Raw genomic sequence first — 16,223 nt, forward strand, 5'->3', positions numbered from 1 at the left:
TTTTCATGAAAATTTGGAAAATGTATTTGAATGTGTAGTATTGTGAAGAAGCCAAAAGGAAGCAATTTACACATTATCAATGTCACTAACAAACCACGTAAATTACAAAAACGTGGTCAAAATAAGCATAATTAAAACCGTTCGAACGGGCCAATAGCATCCAATGCATACCGAATTATGTTTTTTTTTTTTAGATTTTATTATTGAATAACTTGTATTTATATACTTGTAACATTGAACAATAGATTGAATAAGTACATGTATATATAGACGTTGTCGCAGATTAAACTTTCTTGCATAGCAGACTGGCGTTTCCGTGAGTTTTACCCATGCCGGAAATTTCATCTGGCATGGGGGGTGCCAGATGAGTCGCGTGCCAAACAACAACGTCATTTTAGCGCACTTTATAAATGAACCGCGTTAAAATGACGTCGTTTTAGAAGGGAAATATGTGCTTAGTATGACGTCATTTCGCCGTTGTTATTTAAGTTGTAAGTTCATACGCTATTGTAAGAAAATAGTTATGGATGAAATGACTTTAATTTCCATGAAGATATATCATATTGATGTAAACTATTTAAAATATGAAATAATATGGCAGAATATGCAAGAAAAAATATCTAACATATGTTTGCGGTTCGGACCGGAATATCCGTCCCTCGGGAACCCACCCATGGGCGGTAACTCGGCAAGCCTCGTTACCGCCCAATGGGCGGGTCCCCTCGGGACGGATATTCCGGTCCGAACCGCAACATATGACAGATATTATTAGTCTATTTATGGCCAGATCTAGACGATTTCTCTATTTTTATTAGATTTTAAATAACAATTATTCTGCAGGCATGCGATATCGTGTTTTAACTCTTATCTAAGATTTCAAGAGAATTATTTGAATTTACTTTAACCCTGTTGCCCTTTTTGTATTTTTTATGTGTCTTGACCGTTTTTCTTTTTTGAACGACAAAGGCGTTAAGGTTTGAGGACCGTAATTACCCAATCGCAACTACTCGGCCCTTTCCGTCAGTCTTCGGATAAGGACCTCGAACACAATAGTATGAATACACAGAACGGATGCGGTATTTCGGTCTAACCTACGCTAAGAAACTAAACATGTAAACAAATAGTAATTTAATGCTGGGAGTTGTTTACAAGTTTATTTCCAATATATGTAGTAAAGGTTCACCTAAAATAAGTGATACCATAGGTACAAAAGCAAACAATTCATTATTTTTATACGGGGAAGTCAAAGACCGGGCCCGCGAAGCGGGTCCGGGCTTTGGCTTGCCCGGCTATAGACTACACGTGAATATTTAAAAGAAAATCAAATAAAAAACATTTAAAAAATATATTGAATTCTATACCTATCAATAAAATTTTCAGTGTCAGTTCTAGTCTGGCGCCGCCATTTACAATGTAACTCAATGATAAAAGGCGGGGTATTCCGATAATGGAACAAATCTCAACTTTTCGGATTAGTTATAATCGTCGAGTGTTCCGAGTGAAAACGGAAGCGGTGTATGTAATATCGAATGACAATTTTAAAACGGAAAGAAAGGATTTTTTTAACGACTTCCCCGTTCATAGGCTTTGCCTAATTTCATATTATTTATTAGTATGGTTGTAGAAACCGAAAGTACAAAAAACAAACCTGTTGACATTTCGTCGGATTTGTTTGAAATTGAACGTCAATGGTCATATTTAAATTACAAATTGTTGTCAGACATATTTTCAAGCAAAAGAGTACTGGAACATGCATTAGATGTCAAATATATACATTTGTTTTACATTATCTCCGTTTCTGTTTACACCTGAAACCACGTGGTAGAACTACTTTCAATCCGTATTGTTTCCGAGGTTAATATTGTAGAATAATAGCCGAGGCAGTTCCGAATGCGTAATTACCATGTATGCAAGTCGCCATGTTGGTAGTTTTTCAAATAATGACGTCGTTGTGGAAAACACTCTCTCACGTGACCAAAAAAATTCTAAAAATACCTTTAAAGAAGACGAAAGTGACTTCTTGTAATAACGATTTTACCCGAAGTTAGTTGATATATGATTCGTATATTTCTTAAACGAATAAATAACATTTACAAGAATATAACAGAGGAAATATCCTCCCCAAGGCCAAAGCATTATTTGATTTGGACGCTTAGAAAAAATAAGATTTAAACAAATTTGGTTGGTCAATTAAATAAATAAACGCCAATTTTATCAAATCTAAAGATCTTTTTATGCGTAATTTGTGAGAAGATTACAGTAAGCTTTAGCTAAAACTAGGCGTTGGTCTTTTTTAATATTTACCGTCTGCTTTCTCTATTCTTGGAATATTTATCGTGTTCTATTTATAGATCGCAACCTTAACTATCTGACTAATGTATTAAAAAATAAGTGTCTCACTAAAAGACTCGTTTCTAAGCATTCTATTAATTTCCCAAGAGAATAACTCTATTTTTGATAAAGTTCTGATATATTTAACCGACTATTAAATGCCAACCTTTTGTTTACCGGTAAACACATGGATGGTCGCTTCATTAAAGGCAGTTGATATTACAGTGAATATCTTAAGACATTAAAAGCAATTAAATGTTAAATTAACTTTTATGAATAGATGGTGTCCATGTAGGTGTGACATCACGATAAAAGAGATTTTATATTATTTCTCGAAATAGCTTTCTCTTCAAACAGTTATGTGTTTGTTTGCTTTTTTATACATATTAAATCCATTGATTTGCAGCGGAATAGTTCACAAAGCAATTGCAGAAATGCCATGGCCTTTTTGTTACTTCATAACTGTACTTTACTTAATATAGTTTATTGTTATTACATTTTTACACGTTAATAAATGTGGACCATAATGAGCATATATGCGAGACGCCATATTGGCATTTGCTTAAATAATGACGTCATTTCCGAAAATGTACCAAAATTAAATATTTACGAAAACTGTCGAAAAAGGCGAAAACATCTTCGGACTTGTTACGATATCACCCGACATTAGTCGATATCTGCCAAGCTGTACGTGTGTTATAGTTGCTGATGACTAGAATGAAACTACATCATTCGAGCGAATACAAACACGTTGGCGGAACTTACACACGTGCACATTTTAAGTATGGCTTTTAATTTCACATGGATAAAAGCAGTACCTATAATGTATGAAATTAAAAAAAAAACAGTCGATATTTATTTAGTCACTACCATTAGCAGCTTCTTATCAGAGGGTATCCAAAATGCGTATTGTGTGTTATATTTCCCAGAAGGCGCCATTGTATTTAAGGTGATGATAATGAATAAGCTGGTTCCTATCTTAATCAGCGTCTAACGCTTTGCATGACTGGAAAAAAATGTCGTCTGCGTATTTTTTATTGATATCCAAATTTTCCCACAAATACAAGGGAACTGTCAAACAGCTTGGTACCTTGCAAGATGCTAAGGGACCCGGTATCTTGTCTGGTACCAACCTACATGTATTTGCAAACGATAATGTGATTGGTTCAACAGGCTAAATTTAACGGAAGTGACGCATTTTTCGTCATCGTGCAGTTTCTTAGATTTACTGCTTGCATCGTGATGTAATCAAGATATGTTTTATTTAAACTAAATTTTGTAGTATAATATTGTTAAAATGCCGTGTGGTATTATTTATTAAGCTGTCTGTCCCAGAATTTTTTTTTATTGACATTACGCGTTGAAATGTTTGTCATAGAACAATATTGGTACTAAATCTATCATGGCTGTGTTACAGAAGAATCACAAGCTAAATCTGTGAATACAACTGTCTAGAAGGAGTAAAGCAATTCCTAATGGTATTTGTTAAGGTGTTACTAAACTGAGGTTCCAATTTGTTTTAATTTAACGCTGTTATTTCAAATCAATATGTACGGTTTTCAAATATTTACCATTTAACTGACTTTATATTTGACTTGTAGAGATGTTTTGATATGTTTGGAAAGTGTTTTCAATTTCAGATAGAATGTTTATCTAAAATATATGCAACATGTTTTTTCCTTTGTCGTTGCATTTTTTATTCACATTCACTTCCGGTAAAACGCCTGGCTATTCGACATCCCTGTCCGGTATGTGCCGGACTGATATTTTCCTGAGCACGTAAGACTTGACTAGGAATTATTAGACCAATCTCCAAAAAATACAAAAAAACAACACAAAAACAACAACAACAACAACAACAAAAAAACAACAACAAACAGACAAACAAACAAAAAATACAGAGAACAATAATTGAGCAAACTGGACTGGTTATCGGTTATGTCACTACTATATAAACATTAATTATATTTTTTTTTCATAGTTTTGAAAACATTGAGTTTAATCAGATATTTCAACACCGAGCATCTTTTTTATACATGTATGTATTTTATATATTATTTATAATCTTAGAGTCCTCTTTGCTTTTATCCGACACATTAATCTTGTTAAGTTAATGGCCCGTAACAGTATCCATCAATAATGTATTTAAAATTATCGTCTGCAAACAGGTTCCTTTCCAAACATTCGGTTAATTTCCCTAGAGGCTTGTATTTTCTTCTCGTGAAAATCTGAGAAACTGTATACTGACATTTATTTTCCATCGTTCTGATGATCGAGAGTATTGTTCGTCTTTTGCACATACAGTTTAATGTAGTCTTACTGCAATACTTTCCCGCCAAATAATTTCTAACATCGGCCAATATCGTAATAACTCGGTCATTTCCGGAACGTTATTTTTCACAATATTCGGTATTTAATATGTTTTGACCGTTTATATCCGGAATTTACTACATAGCGATAAAGGGTAAATGATTATAAATAATCTAATGCCCAAGATTTTGAAAAAAAATAACTTTCCGGAAATAACCGATTTGCTACCATATTGGCCGATGTTAGATATTGTTTTTTGGCGGGAAAGCATTACTACTAACATTTGATGTGTTGACAAAATCCCTAGACAATTTTCTTTAAATCTTACGTTTAAATACCATCTTATTAAAGGAACATTTTGCCTCTGAAACTAATAATATTTGCCTTCTTTAGGAAAGGCAAACATGAATATTATATTGTATTAAATAATGGTTTCATAGCATGTGTTAGATGCATAAAACCTAAAAAGGTAGCACTGAATGTGCAATTGTGTGTCAGGAAAGTAACAAAATGTAAACAAAGTAGTATTTTGACTTCCTTACAAAATTCTAAATCACTGTAATTGTAAAAAGGAACAGAAGCAAAAGACGTTTCGGATTATTGGTCAATGAGTAACTTTTTGGAAACTTTAAAAGTACAACATTTTTTTTCTTTTTGAGAGACACAATTTTTTGGGGGCATAATGGGCCTTTAAGTACATTCTTATCTTATTAAACAGCTGGTTGTATAAGGTATAAAATTGTAATGAGTCTCTAAAATGAAAATTTATTTTCTTCCCATTGTTTCTCCTGGCAGTTGTGATTTTATTTATTGTCTGTACAAAGAAGCACTCCTTTGTGACAATTTTAAATCGCAATAATCCTGATATTTTTTAACTTAAAGGCGCATTAAGTCTCGGAGATTTTTTGTTCTGTAGAAAAGGCAAACGTGTGCTTAATGATGTTGTGATAAAGTGTTTAGAACATGTAAGATGCTTTTTATGTGAAGAGAAATAATGATGATTGTGATAAATGTAATAAAATATAATGAAAATGGTATTTTGACTTATCTACCAAATACCAATTCACAATAATTGCATTATGGGATACCCATGATTGATAAACATAATATTAATGGTTTGGCCGAGGGAACCCGATGATGTACATGTAAATGAACTAAATTCAGAAAACACAAAAAAAGTAAAATTTGGCTTACCTATATGGGAAATGAGTATCGGTTTGAAAATATTAATAAAAAGCTTAATATGATCACAGCATGTAAACCCGTCTACTCCATGTAATCGCAAGAAAGATACAAGTTGAAATATATAGGCTCGCAAGAAGGGGTACAGTGATTAAAAGTGACAAATGCTTGTTCTCGCAAGAAAGGGTACACGTTGAATTGTATAGGCTCGCAAGACAGGGTACAGTGATTTCGTTCATATATTGTGATGATAAAACGTTAGCATTTTTAAGACTAAGTGAGCCTTTAAGTGCCAGTATTTGAATACGTCACATATAGTTAACTCATTAAATAAAAAAGTACTACTTTTGCGTAGGATTCTTTTTCGCTCACATGAGTTTCTCATCTCCCAACGTGCAATTTTGAAATTTTTCACGGCAGAAAATAATCTCCTTTTTTAACAAGAGTTTTTTTCTTTCTTTTTCTGCTGTAACTTGTGATTTGGAATCCGAAAAGGGTAGACATTAAATTTCACACTGCTATAATTATTTACACATCGGAAGGTAATGCAAGAAGCTCGTGATGGAATTAATTTCCCTAAGGGGTTAAAACATCTAAAATGTTAATACCTAAATAGTTCCAGTATTTCATATCTTATTATGTGTTCTGAGATTAAAAATGTCTAAAAATTGTGTGTACATGTATGATATGCATGCACGAGTCTCCTTTAAGAAAAAATATTTATACGAACGCGAAATTCGGAAATGTTTTGTTATTAGCGCATTTACAATTAGATTTGAGAGCATTGTGTCCTTTGTCGGTTTTTATTTATTTATTTATTTATTTATTTATTTATTTATTTATTTATTTATTTATTTATTTATTTATTTATGTTTGTAATTATTTATTTATTTATCTTTATTTTTTGTCATAATTATTTATTTACGCGCTTAATAAACATATTTTATTTTGCAATTAAGTTATCTTTTTCTTTTTGTTGTTCTTTATTTTTGTTTTGTTTTGTTTTGAAAAAAATACGCATAATAGTTGCGAGCATATGATATCTGAAGTTGCTTTGAAAACATCTTAAGTGACCTGGATTTACAGTAAATATGTAAATAATGTCCTTTTAAACTAAGAATCATTTTGCATGATTTTATGTCGTAAAAGTTGGATCTCTATATAAGTCTCTTGAATTGCATTAGAAACAATTTTTTTTCTCTGTCTGTTACAAAGGGACAAAAGGAAATGACTTTCATCTTAGTTTTGCCTCTAACTGACAAATGCTTTTTTCTGCAAAACATGTTTCTAGAATAATAAAAGATTAACACTTTTTACAACGTTAAATGTCTATTTTTGCGTCTTTGTTCTTCAAATACTTATACAACTAAAAGGAAAGGTGGGGCTTTGTTTAGAATAAAATGTCTCGGTTTTGTTTAACAGAACGAGGAGCTCGAGTACTCTTCAGGAAATGAGGTGTTTTTGCTGGATAAAATGTCTCGGTTTTTGTTTAACAGAGTGAGGAATACTCTTCAGAAAGGAGGCTTTCCCTTGACATTTCATGCTGGCAGATATCGTAATATTTTTTTAAAGTACGAAAACTAATGTGCCAAACTGCATCAGCAATTAATCTCCGTGTTGGAATTTCTGTTATCTGCTTTACAACAAAGTTGGTCATTTATCAAGCTTTCACTTAAAGCAATTGTTTTATCATTCTTTAGGGAGTCACGTGACGCACGTGATTGTTACTATGATTTTGACTTATATTGTTTTAAACGTAAATTACTGGATTTATCTGGGTTTTTTTTTAAAACTTCGTCTGCTTCCGTTTAAATCTACGAGAGTGAAAAATGTAATTTATAATTCTTGTCAATGATTTGAAATAAACGATTTCCCACGAGAAATAAAATCTGAAACATTTAGTGTAATACACAGGCATGATTCGATATTATGTTTTAACACAGAGATAAAAAACATTTTTGAAACAGTAGTTTCAGAATTCTCACGAAAATCCTTTTTACACAGTGAGCTGATAATCTCACCTTCATTTATTTCATTGAATAAAACAATATATGCATGTATGTAAATAACTTCTACAATAAATGATAAAGACAGAAGGCATGGAATTTTCAAATAGCAAAAAATATAATTCTGTGTAAAACATATAACTACGCATATACGTTAAACATCACTTATTAAAATAAATTGAGTTAAGTTAGACACCGTGCTATGGAAGCAATATCTCTTGTAGTATATTTGAGCCGCGTCACGACAAAAGCAACATAGTGGGTTTGCGACCAGCATGGATCCAGACCAGCCTGCGCATCCGCGCAGTCTGAATAGGATCTATGCTGTTCGCTTATCAACCCTATTACAAGCACAGAAACTGATAGCGAACAGCATGGGTCCTGATCAGACTGCACGGATGCGCAGGCTGGTCTGGATCCATGCTAGTCGCAAACGCACTATGTTGGTTTTGTCGTGACGCGGCTCAAATCATCATCATCAGACAAATATGTATTTCAAACTTGATTTTGAAGTTAATTGTGTTTTATGTTTGTTGATTGTTGGTTGGTCTGTTGGTTGGTTAGTTGGTTTGGTTGATTGGTTTGTTGATTTTGGTTGGTTGGTTGGTTGGTTGGTTTGTTGGTTTGGTTGGTTGGTTGGTTTGTTGGTTTAAGTTGGGTGGGGTTGAATTGGTTGGTTTGGTTTGTTTTTACACCGGAACTGTAAATATTAATTGACGAATATGCAACTTCACTGACGGAGTCTTCGGGTGTCACGGTTCATTTTCGAGCATTATTTAAGACACGAACTATAACCTTCGATCTCCTTTAATATTATTCAACTTTTCAACTTTAACGAGTTGGAAATGCCATAGAAACAACTAGTTGGAAAAGAACTTTTACACAATTTGACCATTTTCCATGTATTTTTAAGTTTGTTTACCTTCAAATATTATAGTAACCAAGAATTTTCGATTTCTATTTAACAGACTTTGTTCATTTATTTGTACTATTTGTATATTTTCAGTTGTTGTACTTTGTGCCAGCGCAGACTCAGTGCGAGAGATCATGATAAAAGCACACGAGCTCAATTTTGACAACGGGGAATATGTCTTTTTCAACATCGATTTATTCAGCAGGTGAATAAACGCTAGCAAAACATTAAAATATTGCAAAACAAGTAAAGTTAGTAAGCCTGGAATATAAACTATAGTGATATTTCTGTAGAATTTTTATCATCCAGATATATTTAGAAACCTTCAGCTTCGATTAAAAGCAAGTAGAAAATAGAAAAAAAATATTGCACTTGATGACTCTTGAGTAACAGGCTGCAATAAAGCAGACGACATTTTTTGTTGTTGTTATTTTATTAATTTATTTATTTAAACAGTGACTTACGTTGCTAATAAATTTCACAATTATAAGATTACATACGTGTTGAAAGAAATATAAATATGAATATTATATTTTTAGCAAAAATGAAAGCAAAACTCCATGGTACCGAGAAGGTGACTCGAAAGAAAGGAACGATAATGCTAGAAAGGCGTACGAAGCGCTAATGACCGTCACGTTACGGAAACCTACCAGTCCGGAATACAAAAACTTCAGCAGTGAAGTTAAACGACGAGCAAAATCACGTTATGAGAACTTTACATACGGTGAAGAAGAGGTAAGCAAACTGAATGGTTGTTGTATGCGTAAAATGATTAGATATATCCAGGATAACGGACTTTGCAAGCCGCCATATTGGCATTTCTCTAAATAATGACGTCACATTGAGAAACACCATAGGTTCTACAAAAAATGTTTTGATTGGCTTTCGGTTTATGACGATGTTTTTCGAAATTAGCCGATATTTAACGATTCATTAGGGTCCGTTATCCTTACTCTACTATATTAGGTCATGTCATGTTTTTGAATCGAGCTATATTGCTGTTGTGTACAAACAGCTCGTACAAACAGCCCGTATGAAAAACAAAATGCAATCAAAAGCAATAATCTTATATCAGATTGTCCCAGTGTTTTTCTAACATATGTAAATATCTGTTCTAAAATAGTGTGCGTGTTAGCTTAAGTTAATAACGTTTGACTTCCTTCTGTTTAAATCAACAACACGATATCCTTCAAAGTAGTTCAGTGGATTAAAAAACATGCTCTTTAACTGTGTGAAATAAACAGGGTGCTCTCTCAATCAAATACAATACGTTCTTTCTTTTTTATTTGAAGTTCATTGCAATTTAACTCGAAATTAAAACTAACCTATTTTCCCAACTGCAAAAAAAATTGAATCACGCGTGTGAATGCGCCATAAAATACCCCTAGAAGCGTAAATATTTGTGAAACTTCACACTTGAAAACCCATCTAAAATCTTGAAGTGTAATTGAAATTGAACCGAATTTAATTTCAAGAATTTATACAATTTACGAGGTGTTGATTGAAGTTGTAAAATGTACGACACTCCAATTAAGGTATTTGCATAAATGTCTTCCGATAATTTCAGTAATTTTCATCTCTTGAATTAAACGCAATGCTGGCTACATTTTAAGCAGGAAACTTCTTTTAATGGAGTCAATATTGATATGTAACCAGAACATGAGATAGAAAATTCAGCTGTTTTGAAGGAGTTTATTTACTTCAATTTTATATTTCTAACACAAAAGTAACACATTTTGTGAAAATGATACTACATTTATTAATATATTTGTCAAATGATTTAGCATATAGTTTTTGGGAAAGATTGATGTCAGTAATATTCAATCGTTATATATCTTAAATCTAAAAAAAATGATTGTTTATGTATGTATGAAGTGGTTTAGAAAACATTGGACACGAAAACGAGGATTGTTCAAAAAGTAATAGGACTGCAGCTCTACTGTTCACATTTTTTAATTTACGTTCATAATTTTACAAGAAACAAATATCGGAACATGTTCTCTATTTACAGTGAAAAAAATCAATACAAAATGTTTACAAATAACAATTCTGTGAAATTCTCAAATGACAAGGGGTTAGAAACCCGGCGCACGCTGACAATACAAGAAATGACGTTCATGGCGTCGTTAACTAAATACAAAATATAACAAGTGTCATCCATCCTGAAAGTATTCTTCCTAGTGCTCTAGGTATCTGAATCATCTTACCATTTTAAGTCTATTTGGTCGATTCTAAAAGGGCAAAATCCTTCAGGAATGTTTACATATCCCTGAGAATATCGAAAACCTGGTTATTTAAAGCCACATTTATCGTTTAAAAATGATTTTTTTTTCTTTTCATACAAAAGGGAAAAGATATGTAAAGGGGTGGTTTAGTAATGGATTTGAAGCATATTAGATGCTAATTTAATGTATAGTAAAACAAAATGTGGTAAAAGACGCAAAATGTAAACAAATGGGTATTGTGACTTGACTGACTTCCATATAATTTACTAAATCTCTTTAAAGATCCTGTAACACAATTTTTTCATGGTTTTATTTCATAAATATGATGCTCAAGTTAAGATTTGTCAATATTGTAAGTTACAATAAGCATTATTTACAAAGATATTACCCAATTTAACATTTCATGTAAATAAAGGGAGGTAATTAGAAATTCATTTTCTATAAATTCTAAGTCAATTTTTCCAATAAAAAATGTATGCATGTAAATTATTGATTAAATATAATGTGCACAAAAATTTGCAGTACACATTTTACATATTCTTCGATGTTTGAAAATTGTTTTATTTGCATAATTATATACATATATAATTGTTTGCAAGTGTGGTATTCACACAGTAACAATATCGATCACAAAACATACAGGATCTTTAACTATATTAAATACCAACATGCAAAATCGGTAAAGTATTGTTCAGTTACATTGTCAATGAGTATTTTTTTTAAATGTACATGTACATGTATAAGGACTTTAAAAACAAAAAAGTATTAAGATTTTTTTTCTAAATATTTTTTGGATTTAAAATGGGCAATGGAATTGTTTGCATGTTAATAGAATTGTTATTCATTTTGGAAAATATTATTGTCTTCTGAACAGTTCGCTGTCTTTAATGACCTTTTGACTTGTCATAAATTTCTAAGCTTTCTTCACGGGTTTCGTGACACTATCAAATTATTATCATCATTATTGTTTCAGTTACGCATGCAATGCACTGTTGCGTTCAAGGTTATAACATGCATTCAATATTTTTTCATTGCTTCCGTCAATATGAGTATGGATCTTTATATTTTAAACGTATTTTGTTTTTTTTACGAGTAAAAGTATACTGTATAAATTCTGATTGTGAAAATATTTACAGAACTTCACATTGTCTTCCAAATAAATTTGGTACAAAAATCTGAAAATTTGTAAAATTCAAAATGGAAGAGAACGACAGAGCCTAACAGAGCTAGTGTACAAGAAAACCCGGGTGATTTCAGCTTACATGGGTGTATTATTTTCCATAACATTTAACCTGATTGGCCCAGAAGCAATAAGCCTTTGTCACCTGTATATAGCTTGGCAAGAAGCCAATGACTTTTCTTAATTTTCAAGTATGGCAAATCCATTGCAGTTGAGGGTAATGAATTGTATGAATTAGAGAATAGCTAAGGACGCCTCCGACCAATATAAGCTTATTGGGGACAATAATAAAACGCATTTTGCATCGGGTGGTTTATTTACTACATCTACTTGCCGAATTACCAAAACACAATGACGTGAAAGTCACATGGTATGGGCATACTGATGGTCTCGAAGCCTTAAATCAATTCTAGATATATATGTATTATAGCGCTTTATATTACTTAAGTATACATTTCTTTACTTCATTAAACACATTTTTTCTACTGAAAATGACTTTCAAATTTATATTACTCGATTTATAGGACTTACTTATTTTTTTCAATTTAAGTTATGTAACATCGTTATATCAGAGTGAATACATAGCTTTTTCTCGGTCAATGATTTCTGTGCCGCAGCTTTTATTTTGTATGTATTGACAGCAAATGTTGTTCTTATGTAGCTATTTGTATACAAGGCAAGAAACCGGGAGTTTATTAATCCAGGAAACTTTTTCTATAAGGTTTTACGACTCATTAACTCAGGACTATTACAAGACCTATAGAGTTTACAAATTCGTTTAATATTAAAACGGAAATGACAAACGCCGGTATTTTGTTAGCGGCACATATTGATCAACAGTCGATGGCACTGCAGAACGAGAAAACAGGTCATCTTTTTATGGCTTGAGAAGAAATACGCGCGTGTAATTGTCTCCCAAACAATTGGGCGGATTGATTCGTATTAGTTGGACAAGAGGAATTAATTATTTCTTCCCCTAGAAATATTTCTGCTGTCCGTACCAATAACTTATCCCGAGGAAACCTGTTATCTTTTATCCCTGTTTTTGATGTACAAGAGATAGGTCTCATTAAAATGATGCGGCACTCGGTGTGCAACAAACAAAGACTTTAAAAGGTCCATTATGCTTTAGAAATGCTATCAATTTTATTTCTCATTTATTTGTTGGTATCTCGTTACAGTTTCCAAAAGAAAAAAATGAATATAAATATATAAACATATAAAAAGAAATAGCTATTTATTCATGAAATATCTTCCGATACTTTTGCTTAGTTGCGGTTGGTATTGTTATTGTAAATAAGTAATTTGTATGTTCTGTTCTGTTCTGTTCTATGAAAGCCAAAATACTTCTGTTTGATTACATTTTGCTACCTTACGACACATTTCTGCAGCGCTACTTTCTCCAGTTGTTCAGCATCTTACATGATCTAAATCCAGTATTAAAACATACTTAACACATGTTTGATACTTCTAAAGAATTAAGAAATATACATTTCTGAGGCATAATGTGCTTTTAAAATAATTACAATCTCAGCAAAGTATTAGTATTTTGAAAACCCTGATCCTAGGTAACAACACGATTATCACGGTTGCATTTGAAGAATGCCATTTTTGAAGCCTACAAAGCCTTTAAAACATTACGTGATATGGTATTTTATTTTGATACTTGGATTAGAAATGAGTGCCTATCTTTTATACCATTGCTCAGTTGAATGATATTTTCAAGAAATATTGGAGGCTACAATGAAAATTCGATTTGATGGAAAAAGGGTAATTTTCAGTCAAGATTAAACCATGAGATGTCCTGATGGGTTGTCAAAATGCGTCTCACGTATTCAAAGTCAATTTAAATGAAAACAAGCGCTTTATGATACAGATGACAGGGTTTGAATTGTTAAAAAAATCAGCCTTTTCAAGGTTTTTTTTATTACTAGCTTTTGAATTGAAATAAAGTTTTTCTATTGCAGTTAGACAAAAATATCGTGTACATACAATTTACATATAGGCGATTCTTTCAGTTTTTTTTGTCTATAAATCTTAAAAGGAGTTTATTCATTGTTTTGTTATTTGTGGTGTTTTTTGTTTTGTTTTGTTTTTGTTTAGTTTTTTCTTCTTCTTTTCCTTCTTTTTTCTCTTCTTCTGTTTCTTCTTCTTTTTTCTTCTTCTTCATCTTCTTCTTCTTCTTCTTCTCAATATTCACGTTGAGGTTGTAAATAACATATAAATACTTACTTATTTTATTGTAGGATAGAAAAGTAGAAAAGTTAAAACATTTAATTGTTTTGATAAAATTGACCGCCTTTTTGTTTTTTTGCACATTTCCTTCTCATCGCGACTTTAGAAATCGTGTATATAATTATTAGTCGGTCACTTGCATTACAGAATAATAACTGCTGTCAGATAGACTGACCGCCGTGACATGGCCAAATATGTGTTAAAATCAGCTCCAAGACCAGACAAACAGACAAATTTTGTGTATTTGTTTTACATATATCGGCCTAATACTTACATTTAAAAACGAAAAAACTCATTATACCATCTTATCAATACAAAGTAAGTCAAGGGGAGATGAAGGGCATATCAACTTAATGCAAAATTCTGTGAATCATCCATATAGATATTTATAAAATGCAAAACTCATCTATACATCATGCGAATTAACTTGGCACAGCTGTAATTGAAGAGATATAGATGAAAGCATGTCTCCCATCTCCCTCTCTCTTTTTCTCTCTCGTCTTCTAGATTTTTTCTCATTTATACCTCCGAGGATATAGACCGCACAGTTAAGTATGCAGTCGTATTCATTTCCTAGATTCTATGGTATTCCTCATTCAAGATTCAAAGAGGGGTCATCACCTTTGCTTTAAGATAAATGGCACAGAATCGTCACATCTTTGCCATCAACCATCATCAATTTCAAAAGGGATTGTCACTTACAAAGCTGTCGGTATCATTAAAGAATATAATGCTTTGTCAAAGAAAAAAGGGAAACCCTTTCGTTCAACAATAGGCAAATGTCCTTTTTCTTTTCCTGGGCGTTTAACAATGTATTGATATTGAGGATTGGAATGACAACAAGCAAGACTGATTTTACATTCACTTTTGATAAGAATATTCCTATATTTGAAGTTTGATCCAATGTATGACGTCAGTTGCATTGCATTGCTCACAAGTACTAAGGTTTCAACAAATTTAAAAAAAACTTCTTGCGAGGAGATTTGCAGTCAAATTCTGAAAATTTGAGATTTTCATATTTAATTTACTGAAATAAGAAAAGCTAGTCAAAGACACAATGTACTTTAGAAGGTTACTCAGTAAAAAGTAAACACCTGACCTCAGTTATTGGTATTTTGATCACGATTTTTTAAATCTAAGTTAGATTTATTTTGACATTTTTTTATAATATTCCATTCCTTTCATATAGTCTGCGGTATTCAAAAGAATTAATATTCTAATTCTGTGTTTCTTCACAAAACAGTAATAATAAACTTGCGTTCCAATTTCTCTCCATATACAAGGATCAGAGTTTGTTACGGTATGAATAGGTCCAATATACTTAACATGCAGACACATATTACATTTTGTACGCTATCAGCCTATTTGTGACCCATTTGTTGTATCTGTTGATCTAGGGCTGTCTTGCAAGTTTTCAAGTGTTTCGAGTATGTGATTGTTGTAGGAAATTAGATGATTCTGACTGATTCACGACCTCTTTTATCGTGTTCTGGCAAGCTTAATCTAAAGTGTTCAATACAATATAAAAGCAAAATAAGCTGCCTAAATAAATCCACCTCATTTCTTTGCGAATGAAGCAATGGTTAATTTGTATCACACAACTCTAGACAGAAATGAGATCAGTTTTATTGCCTGACATCTTCAGCATTTATCATTTACTATTACAGAGAAATTGCCTTGCTCCGAAAATATAGATAGATTGTTTCATTTTTGTCTTTTTCACACTTCAAGTTTATTCTTTGACGCCTTGATTATCAACCAACAAAAAGGATATACGATAAGTCAGGTCAACTGATATGTCAAATGTACTGTTTAAATCTGAAAAGTAAAGAAAAATTCGC

At 32.1% G+C, this 16,223-nt stretch overlaps 1 protein-coding gene across 1 annotated transcript in view; it reads left to right on the plus strand.

Moving 5' to 3' along the window:
* Nucleotides 1–16,223, plus strand: part of LOC132759222 (atrial natriuretic peptide receptor 1-like) — a 237,583-nt gene that overhangs the window by 146,429 nt on the left and 74,931 nt on the right. Inside the window, exons 2-3 of the mRNA XM_060750954.1 lie at nt 8,836–8,947; nt 9,282–9,477. Of these exons, the coding sequence (XP_060606937.1) occupies nt 8,836–8,947; nt 9,282–9,477 (308 nt within the window). The remainder of the gene's footprint in view (nt 1–8,835; nt 8,948–9,281; nt 9,478–16,223) is intronic.

The sequence above is a fragment of the Ruditapes philippinarum genome, unplaced genomic scaffold (assembly GCF_026571515.1).
Source record: "Ruditapes philippinarum isolate M1 unplaced genomic scaffold, ASM2657151v2 ctg20_1_1_1_1, whole genome shotgun sequence".
Classification (NCBI taxonomy): Eukaryota; Metazoa; Mollusca; class Bivalvia; order Venerida; family Veneridae; genus Ruditapes; species Ruditapes philippinarum.